Source organism: Fundulus heteroclitus, chromosome 19 (genome assembly GCF_011125445.2).
Source record: "Fundulus heteroclitus isolate FHET01 chromosome 19, MU-UCD_Fhet_4.1, whole genome shotgun sequence".
NCBI lineage: Eukaryota > Metazoa > Chordata > Actinopteri > Cyprinodontiformes > Fundulidae > Fundulus > Fundulus heteroclitus.
In genome coordinates this window covers 1,580,352-1,603,400 of record NC_046379.1, presented here as the reverse complement: position 1 = coordinate 1,603,400, position 23,049 = coordinate 1,580,352, and the positions used below count along the sequence as shown (strand labels likewise).

Below are 23,049 nucleotides of genomic sequence, written 5' to 3'. Positions count from 1 at the left end.
ATAATTCCTTTGTCAAAACTTATTGTTTAGCAGATCAATGTCTGATGGCTGCATGTAAACTCTGTACGTGTTGAGCTATTTTCATTTCCTTGTAGAAGGAGGTTCACTGTAACATCGGTATTTTAGTTGGGTTTTTACATAAAATGGAGCTGCATGAAAAGGCAACACCTGCAATTTAATCAGGATCTGTTAAACTTGCTGTTCTAACATGCTAGTTTTTCAATTTATCTTTCAAGCTTACGACTGAAAAATGAAATCAGTTCTAATTCAATAAACTACTGGTCTCACATAAAGCTCAGTGATACCACCTGTTGTTATAACCTCTTGGCCTTTGAGTTTCTTAATTTTGCTTCTATTGTAGCCTCTTATGTTCTATTGTGTTCCTGTGTTTCTGTTTAATAGTGTTAGTGACACAGTTTCCAGCTCTCTAACAGATGTTGCCCATCTGTTTATCCACTCACCTTTTTAGTGATAAGTAATATAACTTCCCAGTATAAGGACTCCTTAGTTCATATATTCCATGTCAGATCCACAGTAGTCACCATGTTTTCAGTCTATTCTCTTTATCACAACCGTGTTTATTCACTACACTCCTGCCACTTTGTCTCTGCATCTTGGACCTCATCAAGTAAAACAAAACAGCTATATATTGCTCCAACAATATATCCATATGCTGTACATAAAGATTAACTTGCTAACTAAAGGGAAAGGTCCATCTTTTAAGCTCTAAAGTCACTTTTTTTCTAAGGAAACTTTGTGCAGATGACTTTACATTATGCATGTTTGATCATATCAGATGGACATTACACCTGTTTAAATGCTTGTTGAAGAAATTAATGAATCAGCCAATCACATTGCAGCCTTAAAGCATCCAGACATGGTGAAGAAGAGTTCAAAGGTAGCCTGTTTGGTAACTCTTGAAGCTTGGATGGCAGCTGCAATCTATGCTTGTAAAATTCCTCCCTGGAGCACTTTGAGCACTAATAAATGTATCTGAATAGTTCTGAATGTCCTAAGATGTTTGCAAGAATGTGTGATTGTCGCGAACCACTGCCAAAAAATAAAATAAATCTATCTATGAGTACCAAGTAACTTTGAAACTTGAACTCCACAAAACTCTTGAATGAACTTTTCTTCACAATGCTTCACAAACGTGTCAGATTCCAGCCCTCGAGAGCTAACCTTCTGCAACTATTAGGTGTGTCCCTCTTTCAACACATCTGAACCCCGTTATCAGGTAATTTACAGGACTGTTTAGAACATGACTGTATGAGGATGTAATTCAGTTCTTTGATTCAGGTGTGTTAGACCTGGGACACATCAAAAAGTTTTCAGACACCATTTATTTTCTTTCAGGTAAGAAGATAAATAAATATTTACCTTTAAGGGTGTTCACACCAAATGTGAATGAGACATTTAGAGTGAGTGATTTATATGTTATCGATATGTGACGGCGTTTTCAGGAGCGACTTAATGGTCTGGGACACGAACAAGGCATTTCGAGCAATGCAAAAGGCAAGGAATGGGCAAAACAGTGAAGCAAAACTGGAAACAGAATGAAGCAAAATTTTGCTTGAGTTCAAAAAGCTGAACTTTTCAGTCAATTCACGTTGCATTAAAGGAACAGTGTGTAACTAATTTTATTAGTAAAATTCCAGCATTGCTTTCATAAATACATATTCTGCCAAAGTGTAACAACACTCACATCAAAATGAAAGCATTTTCATGGCTTAGAATGAGTCGTTTATACATACCCAAAGGAAGCTGCAATATTGAGTCAGCAATTTTGATTACAGTAACCAAAACCGATAAAACTTGCTAGTCATACACATTTCAGCTGTCTGTCTTCTATATGAAGACATGCTGTCGATGGAGGAGGAAAAGAAAATAAGCAGAGACGACCGTACATCATTCTATTTGTCATTTACTGTTGGAATGGAGGACCCATCCATAACCTCTGTCTAGTGAGAGGGAAGAGAAAGTAACCAAGAAAAACAAGAAGTGATAACTGGAAAAAAATGAGAGGCCATTTTGACCTAGCTTTTGCCAAGGGGAGACAATTCATGAGGGAATGGGGGCTTCAAAACACAAACTGACGTTTCAGGCTTTTTTGGCAGAGAAATAAACAGGGAAAGTTAAATGGTTTATTTAGAAGGTTTACTTATTGTGTTTTCATGGTGTTTTAAAACACGTGGAGTTGAAAAAGCTAGCTCCCACTAGCCAAAGTTTTTTTAATTTAGCTAGCCTAATGCTATTAGCTTCCAGATAACTTCCACTCTTCTATTACGGTTAGTTTAAAACATAAGTTTTGTTTAATTTGCTCCACCATTGTTTGATAGCGCTATGAGCGTTATTACTGTATTAATATGGAATATTAATGTCATTTTAAAGGTGTTTTGTATAACTTTAGGATTAACCGATTTTAGAGACCGACCGACCCCTAGCCTCCCGGAGGTATAATCGCATTAATAAAATTGAGTTTCTTGATGCTTACTGAGAAAAAAACTTTCTTTAAAATGTTATTTTGTCAAATAATGTTTTATCTCAGGATTTGCATTGTGAATGGGTTGAAACACATATCAAATGTTTTGAATGAGTTAAGCTAATTTAACCTCAATTCACATTCTTTAAGATGAACTTGTAATGATTTGAGTTTTTTTGTTATGGTTTGATTGTGTTGTTTTGTTATCAGTCAGGGTTCTGTAAGCTTTTAGTTTGGTTTACCTGCCAGGCCACTTAACTGTCTTAGTTTGTTTTGGGCCATAGTGTGGGCTCTGGGGTTATTTGGTATGTTGTGTATGTGATCAGGGGTCCGTTCTTCGTACGTTGCTTAAAACATCCAAGATCAAATGACACATCCAAGATGATTTCATCCGGCTAATCCTGATCCGGCTAATTGGGTTCTTCGAACACACCTGTTGTTTATGATTAGTATGGCTGGATTAAGTTATCTGAGACAACTGCGTGTTCATGCGTTTGTTTAAAAGGGGAAATGTATCGATAGTAGAAACAATGATCAGCAGCGCTGCTATTGGCTGTTCAGCATGAACAAAGAACGCCCACAGTTTTTCTCCCAGCGGAACAAGAGCTTTTAATGGAAGGTTATGCTGAATTTGAGTCATTAATTAAAATGACAGGGAACACCTCAAAGTCTGCTTAAGCCAGGAGAGAGGGCTGGCAAAAGTAGCAGACAAATTAATGCATAAATACTGTCCATGGTAGATGTTTCTATCACTTTCTACAGTATGAATTTTTGCATTTTAATAATCTCATATTTACTTTGTTCTTTTATATCAGAGCCTCCACGGGACCCACTAGAACATGGGGACAAGTAAAAGTGAAGTACAAGAATATTCTACAAAATGGTAGCCTTTAATTATTACACTTTATTTTAAAAAGGCACTTGTTATGTCAAGAGATCTAAATTTCAGTGTCATTCTTTAGAGACGGGAACTAACGTGCAAACTGGGAATTTTAACAAAAAAAATCTTTATCCATAAAAAATGAAAACCTTCCTTTTCCAAGTCATCCACAGTTTACACGGTAAAACTGTATTGCTCCGTGTCTAGATAATCCATCCATAGTTTTTTCTAATACAATATACGGCTCGACAGGAAGCAAGCCTTTCAAAGTAAACTAAACTTCACAATAAAATGGCCCGAACAAATCTTGTTACTGAATATGATAAAAATAAAAAGCAAACCATCATACAAATAACTTAAATATTTTCGATTTATTGCTCCAACATCACTTTTTCCTCTTTAAAGCCACTGTTAAATGATGTTTGTCTGTTTATAATAGCCACCAAGAAAAATCTCTCTACAATTACACTGTCGCGCTGCGCTAAAGGATCCTGTCTATTGCGCAATACGCGATTAATTTGAAAAACTCTGCAAATTATTCTTGCATCTTCTGCAACAGGTTGCTGTCGTAAAAATGGACATGTATACGACAGACTTCCTCATCTCCTCCGCTTATACAGCCGTGATCTAATCTTGTTTACATGAAATAAGCCTGCTCTCGAGCAGGTTTAAGCTGGCGCACTTGTTGCTATGACAACAAGTGCAGGATGTCTTTCGAAGAACCAAACGATCCAAGATCATGCCAAATCGTCAACAATGAAATCCTGCTAACTGAGTTAGCGACGTACGAAGAACGGACCCCAGTTTTATTTACTGTCTGCCATGTTTTTCTGTTTTGGTTTCTAGCTTGCTTCTGTTTTCTGTTGGGAACTGGGCACTGATGGCTGAGTTGATTGTTCTCTTTACACACCTGCTCTGCTCCACCCCTCCTGCAATTACCTTTTACTGGATTCACCTGGTCTCAGCTCTATATAATTCCTGTTCAGTCAGTCATCAGTGCCAGTTCGTCAGCTCTTGTTTTTGGTGAGTCTGATCCAGCATTTATAGTTAACTGTTGATCCTTTTTATTTTGTTCCAGCATTCTGAGCCATTCTGTTACTTAATTCCTGTTTACCTGATCTGATTCTGTTCCTGTCTAGTAGTGCTCATCTGTTTCCAGTCCTCCTGCTTAATTTATTTGTTGTCAACCTTAGACCTGTTCTTGGATGCTGCTTTTGGATTCTGGTTTGGACACTCTTGCTATTTTTGATTTTTCTGTTTTTTGACCCTGGACTGATTTTTGGATTGGTTTCTTGTTTTTCCCTTATTGTGATCTGACTGCCTCAGTTGTTTTGGTTCCTGTTCCAAAATAAATATCTTCTGTCGGCACTCTATTTGTCTGGCTGAATACTGGGTCCACGTTCTGAATCATTACAGAACTTTGGTTCTTTATCTCAGACCTGCAGTGAACCAGGATTCACTGAATTATTCTGATGATGATCATCAACCACTTTATTTTGTCTTTTGTTTCTTTTGTGTGTTCATAGTTCCTTAGATTTTTTTTATCTTCATTCTGCTTAGTAGTTTTTAGTTAAGGTTCACTAGTATAGAGGATTTGTTGATTGAAGTATAGTGTTTATTCAGATAAACAGCATTATATGGTGATGATCTCTGCATGTTTATTTTATTTCTGTTAATAAATTCTTGAACTTGAAGAGAAGTTGTCACTCCTTTACTCTATGTGTGTGCAGAGTTTACTGTTAAAGGATCGCTAGTGCTCAAATTCATCCCTTTCAACTATTGTCCTGATATCAGCTCTTGGGCTGATTATCACCAGACAATACCTAACAGACAGAGAGTTATTTATTTAACATTATATAACTTACAGTGTGTAATAGCACAACACTACATTAATAAGGGATATGGGACGATAGCTAGTAGGAAACACATCATATTTGCCTGGCTTAAGCAGGAGACTAATGGTAGCAGAATTCATATTAGCCAGGAATCTGCCATTTTCCTCAGTTTCCTGCAACATTCTGTGGAACTTTGGTGCCAGAATATTTCAGAATTCTTTGTAAAACTCTGGAGTTGGAAATCCATTGTGACCTGAAGCCTTTTAATTCAGCTCTGAAGGGTCGTCGTTTAACTATCTGATAATTTAGGAAGAGTTATTTTATTCAGGAATTGGTCAATGTCATTATCTGATGGGTTTATCTGTGATGTGTATAAAGATTTTAAGAAATCTCGGAAGGTCTTGTTTATACTTTCTGGACCATTTAATGCATCACCAGTTGAGTCTGTAACTGGAAATATAGTTTTTTGTTCTTTATTTATTTTTAGCTGATTAGCTAGGTCAGCTGATTAGAAGGTTCCTGACTTATTGCCATGTTCAAAGTTTTCTATTCAAAGTCTTTGTATTAAAATGTATTTAGCTTTTCATTATATTTGTTCAATTCAAATTTAGCTTTACGGATTTTACCCAGCTTTTCTTTCCTAGAAGGCTTCTAGTAACCTATTTTTTTCTTCTAATTCCTGAATCTTTTTGTTTTCTATCTTTTTATGAGATGAGAATGAAATTATTTTACCTCTTACCACTGCTTTCCCTGCCTCTCAGAGGATAGATGCTGATGTTTTGTTTTTAATTGTTTTAAAACCCTGCCAAATGTTGTGAAAAGCTTCCCAAATGTTCACAACCTGCCCATATGCTATTTTTTCCAACTTAGTGTGTTCAGTAGAAGTCCAGTTGGTTTAAAATCCATCCAATCTGGCAAAACAGAGTACACTATAGCTTGAGTTCCTTTTTTTTATTTTGGGACTTTGATAAGATTTGATCAGCACTGCAGGAGTCACAGAGCCACTGTTCCGTCTGGAGTAAATAACGTTTTTGAAAAAGTGATGGAAAAAACAATGGATTGCCCCCCTTTAATTTGTTTATGTGTGCTTTATAAATAAAACCCCTGGTTGTATCTAATATCCTCCATTCTATTCTACTAGTAAAACTAGTCAGTCCCTTATAAACCGGTGTATTTGTTTACTCAAGATTTCACATCACAGTTTTAGTAGCTCTAGTGTAAAAATTTCCCAGGTCCCAGCAAGACAAAACAAAAATAACAGTAGATATAACCAACTCTGCAGCTGCACATCAATGATTTGTTTCCAGGTCCTACATAAGACAAAAAAGAAACTTCTCACAAAATTTTAACTTAAAAGACGTGGAATTGGCCCTTTACTGGGACTTCTCAAATGACATTCAGCTCTCAATTTACTTTGCAATTGATGGAAGCAAGAACTGTTTAAACAGAAAACAAATCAACAAAGCTCTAACATAATTTAGTTGAATTGTGGGAAATGCTTTATCTGTTTAAGCACTTTCTGGAAATAATGGATATTGTTTAATGTAATGTGGTAGAAACAAAGTTAAAGCACTTGCCTTGTACACTTGCCTTGTTCTACTCTTGTCTAAAACTGAGAAATAAGATATCCAGCATTTGTCAATTGAAACTAGTAAATGACATATTTGTAATAAAAAGAGAGAACTTTTATGTTATTGTATTTAATTTTGAATGTCGCATATTAAATCAAACTAAAGTTTTCCTGGTTTAGGTCAGTTAGGACTAATAAAGGTATTTTTTTGTCAGAATTTGAAATTATTAGAATCTTTAAAAATATTCCCTATCCCTTATCTCACTACACTCATTCAACACCCAATAAAAAGAGAGAGAAAGGACAAGAAGGCTTAAGAAACAACATGGCAAATCATGCATAAAGCATAAAAATACATCTTAAATCGGCTAAATTCCAATTAAGTTATTCTTATGTTTAACATAATCAACTAAAGCATTAATTGACTATAATCAACATTTGCATGATGGGGTGACATGATCATTCATCTTTTTCCAGCATTTGGCTTCACCCATTCTTCTAAAAAAAGCTCTAATTTTCTTATAGGTGTATAATTTGTGGCAACCTCTCTCTGAGAGCAGACAACAAAGGAAAGGTGGAGGAGTGGCAACATTGTTTAGTGATTTACTAAAGTGTAAAAAGGTGTTTCTGGTAAAATTTGACTCTTCAAACAAACTATCAGAGACAAGAAAGATTGCCTTGGATTTTTCAGTTTTAAGGTATATCTGTAAAATTTCTCTTTATAGATGTCATAGTCAACCTGGAATCTAATCTTTGTCCTCTGTGTTCAACTTTTCGACACTCCCTTTTTTCCACTTCTACCTGCTGGAGCATTTCTCCACAGAGATTTTTTTCTTCCTGGAAACAACCTTCACTTTTACTGGAGTAAAGCAGTCAATGTCTGAAACTTTAGACTGAAAGTTATCTACTTGTTCATCTGAGTTGCAGCATAAGGTTGAAGTAGAAGAGTAAGTTTGGATAAAAGTTTCAGTGGCATCGTACTTAAAGATGTGTTTTCTTATGTCCCTTGGGCTGAGTAATTGGAAATGATGCTTTCAAAGGTAACAGAAAAGTGATCAGATAGAGCAGGGGTGTCCAACACCAGTCCTCGAGAGCCGGTGTCCTGAAACTTTTAGAGGTTTCCCTGGCCCCACACACCTGAATCAAATAGCACAATTAGCTCCTCAGTATGCAGTCAGGTTCTTCAGAGTCCTGCTAATTAACTGATTATTTGACTCAGGCGTGTCAGACCAGGGACACGTCTAAAGGTTGCAGGACACCGGCTCTTGAGGACTGGAGTTGGACACCCCCTGAGACAGAGCAACATCAGTTACACTGAATTTAGAAATGTTTAGACCCTTAGTGATGATTAAGTCTAAAATATGTCCCTGATTGTGCATTGGCTGTTTAACATGTTGAGTTAAACCAAAGTGTGTCACACAGTTCTTTTGCCCCTCTGTCTTCAGGATTGTTAACGTGAAAGTTTAAGTTTTTATCTTGGCTGTTGTGAGCTTCTCCTGGCTTATCGTTTGTTTGTGCACACCTTGTTTAAGGACACGGCTGATGGTGCATGGTTCACAGAGAAAAACATGTTTGAATTGAAGTGTTTTGCACGTGGTCTATTCAGAAAGAAGCAGTCTTTGTTGAAGAGATGAAACATCACTATTTCCTGATCGCTAACCAGTGCTGGAATTCTTGCCTTCTTTTCCCACTCATCTTCTTAAACATTGACCAAACATTTTGTAATTTAATTTCTACTCCTATGGAAAAACAACAATTTCTCCATGTTTCCTTCTTAGCCTCTTTAACTGTCTTAGGATCTGCCCTTTTTTCTTCTTATATTTAATAAAATTTTCTCCTGTCAAATTTTTCTGTAATGTTTTAAATGCTTTATTTTATTCTTTAATCACTCTACTACAATCCTCATTCCACCATGACACAATTTTTACCTTTCCTTTGTTGCTTTTGAAATGCTAAGTTCTGCAGCATTTAGTATATGTTCTGTTACCCGTTTAGTGCACTCAACATTTCCCTTTAATGTCACTGAATGACTTTGTTCAAATTGTTTTCAACATTTGCCATTGAGCTTTATTAAAGCACCATCTTGTTAATTTGATTTCATCTTGTCTGAATAAATTATCTTTAATGATTGTGCTAACTGGAAAGTGACCACTTCCTATTGTGGACACTCCCCTCACACCTCACTTACAAGAACTAACAATCCAATTGAATAATACAGTTAAATCAAGGCATGACATAGTACTTTTATGCATGTCAATTCTTGGTCCCTGCCCATTATTAAGGGACACCAGTGACCTTTCATCCACTAGTCTACCATTACTGTCTGTCTGCTTCCCCATAGGCCATTATGTGCATTGAAGTCACCACACCAAACTTCTCTCCTTGTCATTGTTCCTGAAATTTTATTAAATACCTCACTTTCTAACTTTTTACAGGGATTATAATAATTGAGAAAACATTTTTTTTCTAAGTTAAATATTTCTACACTGACACATTCATACTTTCCAGGTACATGATCTTGTAATGAATTATGAACCAGAACCCGGTATTCAGCCAGACCGGGGGGAATAATCCAGGAGGGAGACAGAGCTCCAGTGGCAGTCCAGACCGGGGACTCAGAGACTCAGGTCCACACCAGGTCAGAGCACACTGGTAACTCAGAAGCACAGGGGTTAGCAGGCTCGATAACTTATGGACAGGCTTGGGTCAGGGTTCACGGGCAGACCATCCAGGGTAGAACAGTGCAGAATCCAAGGTCCAGAAACAGATCAAGTCCGATAACCAGGCAAGCAAAACAGGAACAGACAGGGATTGGGCTGGCTTGGTCACGTGAAGCAGAAAACAGGGTCATAGGCAAACAGGAAAGCAGCGTAAGGATCGCTGGAAGTACTGTACACACCGTGAGGATAGAGACATTCTGGCAAAAGTGACAGGTGGACAGGTGACACCAAGCGACTCTAATTAACTAGGACAGGTGGAGGTAATCAGGGGAAGTGAAGTGACTGACAGAGAGAACCACAAAGACCAAACCTAAGATAGAAAGCCAAACTAAGACTACAACTAAGACAAAGATCTAAAACTGTTACAGATTTCCTTTATATGTCAATCCATCTTTAATGAAGGTTGCGCAATCTCCTCCACTACTGTTGGTACTTCTGTCTTTTCTGATTGAACTATAACCCGGAATTTTAAAATCTAAAGATGGTTTTAACCAAGTCTCCTGAACACATAACGTCTGGAGCTGTTTCTAATTCATTTACTTATTTTTTTAAGTTCTTTACCATTTACTATGAGACTTCCAGCATTCCATTGAAGAAAATGTATGACCATTTTTTTATTATTATTTTATCCTTTTCTTGATAATTTCCAGCTGAATTTAAAAGTATGTGAATTTGATCTGCTTGGACCTCTTTCGTGTCAAGAAACCGTCCTGCTGCTTCTACAATCGTCTTCATTTTATCACTTTTCTTTTTCATTTGCACTGTAACATTAATAATGTGACAAATAAATGCCACAAAGTTATCTTTTTTGTATTCTGTCACCTGAAGTTTATGTAGGCAATCTGCACAGGCTCTGGAACAACATTCTCAAACTGCAATATTATTGCCATGGTGTCTAACAACTCCATCTCTTTTGTGTTTTATCCTTGTTGCATCAGTAACTCTCTCATTTAATTTCTTGTTTAACATTATCCATTGGGACTCCTGAAACTGCTACTCTTAGTCTTGCAGCTGCACCGGGAATATAAGCTTTGATTCTTTCACCTACTAGAGTTGTCATTTTGAGAATTTGTTCTTATTTTTTGCTTACAGCATAAATTCATATCTTTCGGTTGTTCATTAGCCTGGCTGACTTGATTCGTCCAATTTCCTTCTCAATTGCTCTTGTTAGTTTAATTGGATATAAGTGTCCTCCCTCTTGTTTAGACTCGACTGTCACTTTCCACTCCTCTTCCCCATTTGCTCGCTCTCTCTGCACTTGTTTTTACAGACTTGCATTTGTTTTTGTCTTTTTGCTTTTTTCCTCACTTATCTCACTTCCATCTGACCAACTTCTATCTCTTTCCTGTCTTGACCTTATTTCTCATTTTCTTCGTAAAGACCTTGACATCATCCACTCCCTTTCCTCTCCACTATTTCTGCCTGATGTGGAAGCCACAAAGCTACATTCAGAGTACAATTTATGTAATCCTCCAAAAGTGTTCAACTTGTACCGACTTCTCATTCCGCTGGATCGCCACATGGCGCTTCTCCTACTCCCACTGGGTCTCCACCACTGAGCAAAAGTCTCACAGTTAGACAGCTAAGAAGTGCCTGGGTGACAAAATAACTTAATTACCACAGCTGCTTTCCCAGGTGTCATTATGCCCTGATCATTGTCTGTCAGGCAACGTGCTAGCAGGTCAGAGCAACATCTACCGTTATTCATCTGCAGTAAACCTTTTAAGCGTACTCTGTCTGGCTTGAATATTGGGTTCAATCCATGTAAGCATTAGAAAAAGGGGAAAATTTAATAGATATTTAGAGAAATCGGAATCCAGCCAAACATCAATACCAACAGAGGACAGTCTAGAATTTATTATTTTCTGGTTTCAGTAGAGCTTGTCTTTAACATTGTATTTTTTAAATTGTCAGTATCATAGTAATATATCTGATCATGCAGCTGTCGCTACATTAAGCAAACCCAAAGTTCTTCAGAAACAATAATAAATGGAGATTCCAAATTAAGTAGATGCAAGAAGAAAGAAGATTCTTTAATTTTTAGGCAAACAAATCGAGTATTTCCAGTTTAATACAGTTTAAACCAACCGCCTTCAAGGCGTTTTTAAGAGGACAAATTATTAGTTAAACAAGTTAGAAAAACAAAATAAAAACACAACATAAAATGCCTGGAAGAAAGAATTCAGTTACTAGAAAAAATGTACAAGGAGGTCAGAGTAAAAGTGACATATTGAAAGACCTTCTATTACTTAGAACCCAATGCAACAAAATTACAAATGAACAAGCAGCTGCACACTTACAAAGGTTTAAACAACTGTTTTACTATCAAGGGGGAAACCAGGAAGAATCCTTGCATGGTGTTTGAAGCAGCAGGAATCCAAAACTTCCATCCATTCCAACACTTTTATCCCTATTGGGGTTGTGAGGGGTGCTGGTGCCTATCTCCAGCTGTCAATGGATGAGAGGAATCAGAAAGATCTATTACTAAAATTGAGCTGTCAAATAGGAATGCCACTGTAGAGCCAACAGAGATAAATGCAGCATTCAAACTGTTTTATGAGCAACTGTCTGAATATAATGCTTCCTCAAATATGCTAGCAGAATACTTAGAAAAACTTGATATTGCTCAAATTTCAAATACAAACAAGGAAAAATTGGATGCACACGTTACTACAGTTGAAATCCTGGAAGCTATAAAGTCCTTAAAAGCAGGTAAAACTGCAGGGCCAGACGGCTTCCCCATAGACGTGTATAAATATTTCCAAGATAAATTAATTAAACCTCTTCAGGAGATGTTTACTGAATGCTTTAATACTGGTGACCTGTCTAGTTCAATGAGATAATCAATGATTTTCTTATTGCCAAAACAAGGTAAAATTAATAATAAATGCCATAAGTTTAATAAATAGCGACACTAAAACTTTGAGTCAAATCTTATCAAAAAGATTAAGTGTGAATAAGTGTGCTGCCAGATATAGCAGGGGATGATCAAAATGGATTTATAAAAGGCTAACAAGGATTTCAAAATGTAAGAAGAGTTATTAACATCTTTCATAATGAAATAATTTCTCGCTTGATGCAGAGAAGGCGTTCAATTGAATAGAGTTGCCTTATCTCGTTGAGGTAATAAGTAGATTTGGATTTGGCAAGATCTTTACACAGTGGCTTAAATTACCACATCTAATCAGGTTGCAGAGGTCATGACACGAAATTATCTCTAGATTAAAATTAGGAAAGGCTGCCCTCAAGGTTCAACATTATCACCATTTTTATTATTATAGCAATAGAACCATTTGCAATCACAATAAGATCCTGTAGTCAATTACAGGGTATTCAAATTGGTTGTAAAGAACACAGAATACCTTTATTATGGAACGTCATTAAATTCTACAGTAACTGAATGCAACAGTAACATTCCTGACAGCGCAACATACAGCTGCCTCTAAAAGATATTCTGCATCACCTACATTATTAAAAAGCTGCTGTTGGCATAAAAATGAAGTGCAGCTCAAAGAGCGTCCTCTCATTGTGCTATAAGAGTTATGGGCAGGCTGAAAATATTCAATTCAATTTTATTTATATAGCGCCAATTCATGAAACGTGTCATCTCAAGGCACCTTCCAAAGTCAAATCCTCCAGGTTGGTGAGAAAGTTTCCTCTCTAAGGAAACCCAGCAGGTTGCATCAAGTCTCTCCAAGCAGCATTCACTCCTCCTGAAAGAGCGTAGAGCCACAGTGGACAGTCGTCTGCATTGTTGATGGCTTTGCAGCAATCCCTCATACTGAGCATGCATGAAGCGACAGTGGAGAGAAAAACTCCCCTTTAACAGGGAGGAGAACCTCCAGCAGAACCAGAACCAGGCTCAGTGTGAACGCTCATCTGCCTCCACCCACTGGGGCTTAGAGAAGACAGAGCAGAGACACAGAAAGCTCAGAAGCTCACATTGACCCAAGAGTACTTTCTATGTTAGAGAAGACAGAGCAGAGACACAGAAAGCTCAGAAGCTCACATTGACCCAGGAGTACTTTCTATGGTAGATGGTAATAGAGGATGATCTGCCTCCCCTGATGATGTCACAGCTAACAGAACGCCAGACCAGGTGTACCTTCTATAAAGAGAAAAATGACAGAGAACAAAAAATTAAAAGCTGAAATAACAATTGTCTCAGCTCGGTCCGGTAGGATGGGCAGCAGCTGACAGCCCGGAGAGAGTTCTTAAAGGCAGGACCGCTGGAGCACAGAGGAGGCAGGAACCCAGCAGCTAACAGAGGCTTGAAGCAGAGAGATGTCAGATTAATCCAGTAGGTGAAGCATGGATGAGGCAGGTGAATCCAACAGCTAGCAGTACAGATGAGACAGATAAGTCCAACAATAGGCAGAGGCTTGAGACAGAGAAGTGGCAGAACAATCCAGCCGCAGGCAGAGACTTAACTTGAGACTCAGATGTGGCAGGATTCCAACAGCAAGCAGGAGCAAACTAGGTAGACTGGCGAGGAGTAAGACGAGTCTGATGACGGACCGGCAGGGAAGGGAAGACTGAGGGAGGCTGGCAGGTGGAGTGAGTCTGACTAATAAGGCCCGTTTACACAACACTTTTTTAACCGAGCCGAGACCAGTCCGAGCTCGGTAACCGAGATAACTCTTGTGTGTAAATGGTCAGCAGACTGAACTGGGCCGCGCTAAATGCAGACCAGTTCCTGAGCAGGTGTCGGCCTGTTTTTTTTTTTTATTTATCCTGGTTATCTGATAAAGAGCGCATAAGCAGACCGCGTCATCCCCTTACAGTCAGCTGACTGTCCGCGGGTTTTCCGGCGTGTCTGGCTGCACGTCCCGATTCACACTCCATTCAGACAAATTTCAGACATTCATAATAATACTAGCTTCCTTACCGTGCCACACGATTTCCAGTGATGATTCTGCTTAGCAGTGTGATGAACCTCAGTGTCTGTTGTTGTTTCCTGCGTCTGTAAATCCTTATTAGACGTTTGTTTGTCTTATCCACGTCCCAAAAGACGACTCTGTCTAACCATAACATCCTGAATGTTACGGGCGCCGCCATTTTGATTTTCTCGGTCCCGCTTTCAATCCCAGAGAGCGGTAGTACCGCAGATCGTCACTAGGAGGCGAGGAGCAACCAAGGAACCGGGATAGTGTGGCGTGTAAACGGTCGTCTCAGCTTGGTTGACTGATCTAAGCTCAGACTGGTCTCGGCTCAGTTTAACAAGGGTAGTGTAAATGGGGCTATTAATGATCAACAGGTGTAACTGACTGACAGGAATGATTAGACATTTAATCGTGGTCTGATCAGCCTCTCCCGACAGAGATTTCTCTGGAGTATTTGCTCTCCAGCGTACAGACTTCTCCAGAAAAGGCCACGCCTTCTCCAACCCTTCATTGTTCTGATCTCAGCTAAAAAGAAGGAAAAACTCAGAGTTTGCCCAAACAACTCTGCTTGGTAGCAGGGTTATTTCACGGAGTAATTTGTTGTCATAATCTGAGTCCCGGTCAAGGCTAATGGGCTTTCTGAAACGGAAAAGCCAGGGTAAGCAGGAATTTACCCAAGAAATTACTCTGAATATCCACTAATCCAGCTTTCTAAAACACCTGGATGCTTACATGCTGCAATGTCATGATTTAGGTTGTTTGTTTGTTTATTTTGGACTTTTTAGGACTTGAATCAGCCACTATCCTATCAGCCTCTCAGCCACCGGCCAATCACCTCTGTCCATACCTCCAGTCAGTCAGCTCAGATCAGCTCTACCTGCTGCCAGTAATTACTGTCAACTCGGGTCACCTGTTCACATCCTTCCACTGCCAGAATGTCTCATCTCATCCCGTCTTGTCTCAGTTTTTGTGATGTGCCTTTGCTCTACCAGTTCTTGTGTGCTCAGCCAGCTGGACTCTTCCATAAATTTGCCTGTGCCTGCATGCTGCAGTTCTGCCTGTTTCCCTGTGAGTTCCAGCCGTTCGCTCTGCCCGTTCTGGTGGTTCCTCGGTCCATGTTGCCTGTTCTGGTCTGTCTCTGCCTTCATCGTTGGTTTAGCCTGTCACTGCCTGTATCCCCTCGTCAGTTTGGTTCCACCATTCACCCTACCTGCATCGTCTGGTCCCTGTTCATCCCTGCCTGCCTGCACCTTCAGCCATAACTCATCTGTTAAGTGTAGTTCTGTTTGCCTGCCTCAGCTGCCACTACACATCCTTTTCAATAAACCTTTTAATATGTAACTCTGTGTTTGGCTGAATGTCGGGTTCACCAGCATCATTCATTACACGCCAAACAATTGGCTGCTTCCCTGTTTGAGTAAATAAGCGTAATAGGCCTTCTTCTTAGCTGAATAATGCATTTCCTAAGAAAAGTGGCACAATTTAATGGAAAACAATCAAGCTCTCTTACTGCGTAAAATGTTTTGTCCATAACTTTTGTTGAAAAAAAAATACACATTCACTTTTGCTCTGCCCATATGGAATGATAGTTTAAAAACACTCGCCAGCCTTAGGAGAGGGGTGGGAATAATGTGCACATCAGACGCATGAAGGGTCAGATTAACAATCCTTTTCAAACGGGAGACGGAGGCATCAGTACCGCAGGAGAGTTGCTTCTCCTTTTTCTCACTACGTGAAATGGCTGTTTCCAGCGCGAGGTATGCAGATGATTTATAGTTTACTGCTATTTTGTTGCGTCTGTTAATTATCATTTAACATTCAGCAACTTTGCAAAGTAAGCAGTAAATTAGAAAATTACAACAGAATCTTTTTTTGAGAATTAGTTGCCTCAGAATGTCTGACTGTATACCTACTAATGCATTTATATCAGTATATATACGGGTACGGTGCTTTAGTTAAGGTTTAAAACACACTACTGTCTTTATTGTTTGCTTTCCCAGAGACAGAATTTTGTTTAACTATTTCAAGGTGATCTTCAACAGTTCCTTTCTAAAAGATCTTTTTTCTGTTTGTCATCTTACGTCCAGTCCTGTTACCTGACTAAATCAACTTACTCTGCAGTAATTAATTGAAACTTAATGCTAGTTTACCTGTTCATCAGTCTATTTTTTAAAGATTTGGTTAGAATGACCTAAAATTTATATAGTATATTTTTAAAGACCTTTAGACCAGGGGTTCCCAAACTTTTCAGCCAGTGCTGGAGACTGTTGGTCCCCTTTAGGCAGCTGGGAATACTTTCTTAATTTCATTGTCTTTCAATGAGAATATTTTTTTTAATGAAAACTCTTACAAAAAAGGTGTGTTAGAACAAGGAGTATTGAACATCTCGTAAAGTCATACGTTGGTATCCGTGTTACAAATAATTTAATATTAAATCTATTTAGCACATCAGTAACAAATATTCTCTCGCGAACCCTGGGGGGTTCCTGCTTTAGACAGTAGAACTTAAGAAAGACAGTCTGGCTCTAAAACACAGAAATATTAATATGTCCTGAATAAGTAGGACTTTGCACCATACTGAGGACATAAAAATGGAACTTGGAGGTAAAGAGGGGGCATGCAGGGGAAAACTTTGAGTAATAGTTGAAACCCATGCTATTGTCCCCTAATTTATTTAACCCGTATATGGATTATTTGTCTCAGCATCTAAATAACTGTAGAACTAGATGTGTGTTTGGTAACTCTGATCAAGTATGTCATGTACGCTGATGATGTGGCCAACCTTTCTTCTAGGTTAGCCAATACAATGCTAAAAAGAGTGTGGCGCTTATCTGTAGAACTGAAGGGGAAAATAGACCTCTGCTTTCCAGACTTATATTTGTCAGGACAAATGCTGTTTGTAGTAAAGCAAAGTATTTGGGCCACTTTATAACAGGCTTTGTGATGATGATCATGATCATGATGATGTTAATTACCTGTCCTGGTCTAAATGCCCCAGAACACCAGCTTGGTGAGAAAATCTCACAGTTGCACAGACTGTTCAGGACCTACCGAACACCCCTTTACACAACGCCACTTTGGTGCAAATGCAGGAAGGGTACTGTTACATGCAGTGGTGGCTGCATGTAGGATCCCCCCCCCCCACTCCGTTTCAGGTTGCCACTGAGCTCTGGCAGGTTAAGCGGGCCCAGCTGTTTTCACTCTGCCGCTTGATTAGCTGAGTACAAGGCTAGCTGGGAAACTGATATTCAGGCCCTTATGGCCAATTGTGCAGCATGTGTGCTGCAGCGCTGTGGTGCTGTTTAGGAGGACTTGTTGGTTGCTAGAGATCTTGGTTCTGGTTGTTACTTTCTCCTTTCTTTCCTTATTTTTTTAGGTTCTCAGGTTCTCCTTTAAAACTTTAACGTTACCCTCCTGGTTTAACCATTGTTACAGCCCCTCCCCTCTCTAATACCCCTTGTTGTGCAATTATACACTGTTTAAAGTTATTTATTGTTTCATAAATAACTCTCTGTCTGTTAAGTATTGTCTGGTGATAATCAGCTCTTAAGCTGATATCAGGACAATGGTTGAAAGGGATGAATAAAGATTGACAACTTAATTTCAAGTTCAAGAATTTAATAACAGAAATAGAATGAACATCACTATATAATGCTGTTTATCTGAATTAACACAATATTTTGATTAACATATCCTCTCTACTTAAGTGAAACTTAACTAAACTACCAAGCAAAATGAAGATAAAAAGAAGCTAAGCTAAGGAATTATTTACATGCAAAGGTACACAAAATACAAAACAAAGTGGTTGATCATAATCAGAATAGTTCAGTGAATCCTGGTTCACTGCAGATCTGATTCAAATGGAGTTAAATGACCTTAACTAATTTAGAACAACATTTGGCATGTTTTCAACCCATTCACAATGTGAATCCTGAGTAAACAAAACGTTATTTGATTAAATAACATTTTGTTTAAGTTAAAGAACCAAAGTTCATCTTAAAGAATATGGAATCTGCTTAAATTAGCTTTACTAATTAAAACAACATTGGGTATGCGTTTCAACCCATTCACAATGCAAATCCCGAATTACACAAAACATTACTTTGAGGAAATAATATTTTATATTATAATATAATATTTGGTTTGTTCAGTAAAATCATTTAAACTTTATGAACGGCCCATTTTATTAATGCGATCTTACCTCCGGGCGCTAGGGGTCGCTGTAGCGATCGGTTGCTAAAATTGGTTACTCCTAAAGTTAAACAACATGCCTTTAAATCAACAGTAATATTACATATTAATGCGGGAATAAGGCTCATAGCACTATCAAACGACGGTGGAGCAAAACAAACAAGCCATATGCTTTAAAACAAGCTCCTTTTGAAAGTCCGGAACCGGATGTAACCAGGAGCTAAATAGCATTTTGGGTAGCAGATTTTCGGCGCTGACTTTAAAAGCTTCGGCTTTTATTTTAGTCACAATGAGTGGGCTGGATAACGTAAACACTAATGTCCCATCGATATATGAAACCCTTGTGGAGATAACGTTTGTTATAACCATAAAAACACACTCGACAATGACATGGTACCGAATGCTAACAATGAGCTATCTCCGTTAGCTCTTTCATTGTTTTGACCTCCATGCACAACACACTGCATAAACATTTTTCAATGACCATGTAACCTTTCCCTTTGGGTCTCTCTGTCCAACCTGTCGGTGCCTTGTGTGAGTTCGGTCCACTTTGGCCATCCAAGGAAGGAGCACTGAAAAGCAGGGAAAATCGTTGTTCTTTCAGCAGCGGGCAGGCCTGTGGCTCTGCAGCTATGAGCTAACCGACAGCGTGGTCGGGATCGGAGGCTCGGAGGTCCTGCAGACAACCCTTGACCCGGTTGCAGTCACGATTTCAGCAGGTTTTCCTCTCAGCATGGGAAAGTGGGTCCTTTTGCTGGCTTTTCAGCTCAGCGTTGCTTGGAACCGGCTCCCGATGCCCGGGAGGAACTGAGGTTCAGAGAGGCTCATGTCGCACTCAGCTCGTGGCCTCTTCAAGGCCCCATGTGGCTCCTGCAGGGCAGCCCCCCCCCTCCTCGAGGGGTCCAGGAGAAAAATGGTCGTCGTCTCTGGCCAGGGGTAAACTGAAAGTGTGAGCCTGGTCAGAAGTGCTCTGACCTTTTGTCTGTGGGGAGTGGTTTACAGTAGGCACCTGCTGAAAGAGAGGCCGTCCCAGCCTGAAACTCTCCTTTGTGGCTGTGGGGAAATTATTTGCTTAAAATGCATTCTGATTCCTTCCCCATCGTACTTGTTCAATATAAACACAATTTAGCCATGGTGTGATGGCATAACACCCTAGACGGGTTTGGGGACATAACATCAGCAAAAACTCAAAGTTGCTCATAATTATGTTCTTTGAATTCCACCGGAAATAGCCCAGATCCAGCAGCCTTAGTCTGCGGTTCAGTCAGGCTCATGTGAACTCATTCCCTGTGCTAATGTTAAATCTGATGTGGGTTAGCGTACCGTCTAAATCACTGTAAGAACAACTTAGTCAAGACTCTGGTGAGCTGCTGTTAGTTCTGTGTGTTACCAGCCAGATCTGTGGAAGATGGGGCAATTGTCTTTTATAATCATGTTTACAATTGTGTGTTGTTTCTTATGGACCACAAGTCTGATAGTTAATAATAAATATTAGGAATATACACGTTTGGAAACACGTTTTGATGTTTATAACTTTTATTTTAAAAGTTTTTACCAAGTGGGCAACAAAAAGATACATAATTTGTTAACATCAGAGCTACATATCCTCTCATTCATTATCTATACCTATTTATCCATCCATGGTCCATCACAGAGCGATACAGGACAGACAACTCTAAGCACACAAGGCAAGGCAAGATTATTTATATAGCACTTTTCAATAATAAGACAATTCCAAGGGCTGAATCACTCCTTCAGACAGTTTAGACTAGCTATGTTTTAGGACTTTGGGAGGAAGCTGGAGAACCCAGAGAGAATCAACGCAAACACAGGGAGAACATGCAAACTTCATAAAGAAAAACCCAGGGGTGGAATCCAAACTTGCAGCAAACCCAAAAGCCACAGACATTTTAAATGATGAGAATGTTTCATTTGTTTATTGACCTAACTTCAGACTAAATGGGGACATATTTGCATTATTTTTGATATTTGTTATTTACTAAATTGAAAACATGAGAGTAGAAGTTATATTTGCATATTTAAGGTTTAAGGAAAATGTTTGGCTTCCTGCTGTTTTCCTAAAGTTTTTTTCTGTTCCTCTCTGTTTTTCTGCAGCATCTCTTCTAACTTGACCTCATCGGCTGGAGAAGGAAACCAAACAAACACCAGTGATTGCTCCCTTGAATCTGACAACTGGACCTTCACCTATGTCCCAGTTTATGTCATGGTCATATCTGTGCTGGGAATTGTCTTGAACATCTTCGTGCTGATGGTTTTCATCTGCCACAAGAAGCCTTGCAGCATACCTGAGATCTACTTGACCAACTTGGCAGCTGCTGACCTGCTTCTGGTCTCCTTTTTGCCCTTCTGGGCCGTCAGTGCTTGGAAACGGTTTGAATGGATTTTTGGTTCTGCCTTGTGCAAAATGGTCAACGTGGGCATTCTGATGAACGTCTACTGCAGCATCTACTTCCTGGTTTTGGTCAGCATAGATCGGTATTTGGCTGTGGTCCATCCACTGTCCCATGAAACAATACGCCGGCCAAAATTTGCTAAAATCAGTTGTCTCCTGGTTTGGATTCTGGGATTTGTTCTTAGTGTTCCAAAACTTATCAACAGGGAATTGGTACCTCATGATGGCATTATCAAATGTGCTGAAAAATATGACACTATTTATGCCACTTCTGAGTACATGATTTTGGTGCTTGCCTTCATCATTCCCGTTTCCATTATCATCTTCTGCACAGTCAAGATTCTCCAAACTCTGAGAAGCAGGTTAATGGAGGGAGGAAAGACAAAGAAAAAGGATAAGAGGGCCACCACTTTGGTCCTGGCCGTCCTGCTGGCGTTCCTGATCTGTTGGCTTCCCTTTCATCTGCTCCGGATACCATCCCGGCTCAAGAGTGCTGGTATTCTGACAAGCTGTAGCTCTGAGAAAACCATCTACTTCTGTGAGCAGATCTTCCTCTACTTGGCGTTCTTCAACAGTGTTCTCAACCCCATTCTTTACGTCATTGCTGGAAATAGTTTCAGGGAAAAAGTCAAGGAGCTCCTAACTCAGTGGGACAGAAAACGTAGTTCGACCATCAGTCTAACATCTACAAGAACAACATTCTTAAGAAGTGTTAAATCCCAACGAGATATTGTCTACTAGGATTTGAGATTAAATGCTTTTTTTATACCAAAACATTTATAACATTTATAACAAAGGAGACTCTTGTTTTCCTTGTTTTTGTTTGTCGAGGAATGCCCACCATGACGTGGAGGTATCAGATGCCTCAATCAGTTTGATCTGTGTTGAAGGTAACAGGGTTCAAGTAAAGGCAAGTCACTGAATGACCCAATGGTTTTCATAGCTAGGGCTCAAGTTACTCGTGTTTCTTTACCAACAGATGCACAGGCGATGACTGAGACAATAAGGCCAACAGTTCTGCAGGAAAACTAAAGAAAGGAAAGAGTGAAAAACAATATTATCTCAATCCAGTTAAAGCTGTAACTCATTACAGACAGATGCACAGATTGAAGAGACAGAAGATTTTACTTGTTCGTTATGTAACAGAGAAACCTTGAAATGTTGTTAAATGGACTAAATTTATATAGTGTTGTTCTAATCATACTGACCAGAGCAGTTTACACTATAGCCACATTTACCAAATCATAGATACATTCATATACCAATATGTAGAACAGCAGGGAACTTGGGGTTAAATGCCTTGCCAAGGGGCACATTGGCATGTAAAAGAGGGAAGTTAAAATGAAACACACAACCCTTGGATTGTAAGACTCACTGAGCCACAGTCGGCCCCAATGAGGACATTATAGATCTCCATCAGGATAAGAGGTCAGTTAATGGGGTGGGGGTACTCTCCAGTGCTGCTCTTTGCCCGTTCTGTTTATTTGTTAATACATCTTTGCAGGATGTGGTATGACTCATATTAGAAAAACATTCATTCTAACGCACCCATTTTTTTTTAATGGAAGTGCTCTCAGAATAATTTAATAATAACGCTGCTGCATAATTAAACAGCATTACCACATGTTGTATATCACAGAAATAATGGACTTAAATCGTGATAATGGAAGCAGAACCAATGGAGGCAGACTTTGGATTTCTGTAATACTGTAATGTGTAATTTCTCTTTATATGCTAGTCTGTTATGAAACTTTGTCTCTCGCTTTCATGTAATGTAGCTTCTCAATTATAAACCTGTTATCCAAGACTGTTGTTGACTCTAGTTTCTCCATGCGGTTTGGCAGCATTGATACCGTTCTCTCCAGAAAGACATAATTTAATCTGCTAATATATTGAAATGTTTTCCGAGAAGTTCTTCTGTGTGTTTTCACTTCCTACATTTGAATTATTTTTCAGGCACATATGAACATTAATCCAGGGTCTTGCTACTGTTGTACTTCTTTTTCAACAGAATTCCCAGTTGCTCAACTACAACACCCTGGAAAGGAATGTGTAAACACCCATTTCTCATCGTT

At 39.0% G+C, this 23,049-nt stretch overlaps 1 protein-coding gene across 1 annotated transcript; it reads left to right on the top strand.

Moving 5' to 3' along the window:
• The first annotated feature begins 16,010 nt into the window (after nucleotides 1-16,010).
• LOC105921378 (B2 bradykinin receptor) lies at nucleotides 16,011-22,797 on the top strand. The gene is made up of 2 exons (XM_021313300.2): nucleotides 16,011-16,127; nucleotides 20,677-22,797. The coding sequence occupies exons 1-2, from the start codon at nucleotides 16,108-16,110 to the stop codon at nucleotides 21,713-21,715; spliced, it is 1,059 nt and encodes a 352-aa protein (XP_021168975.2). The 5' UTR covers nucleotides 16,011-16,107; the 3' UTR covers nucleotides 21,716-22,797.
• The last annotated feature ends 252 nt before the right edge of the window (nucleotides 22,798-23,049 follow it).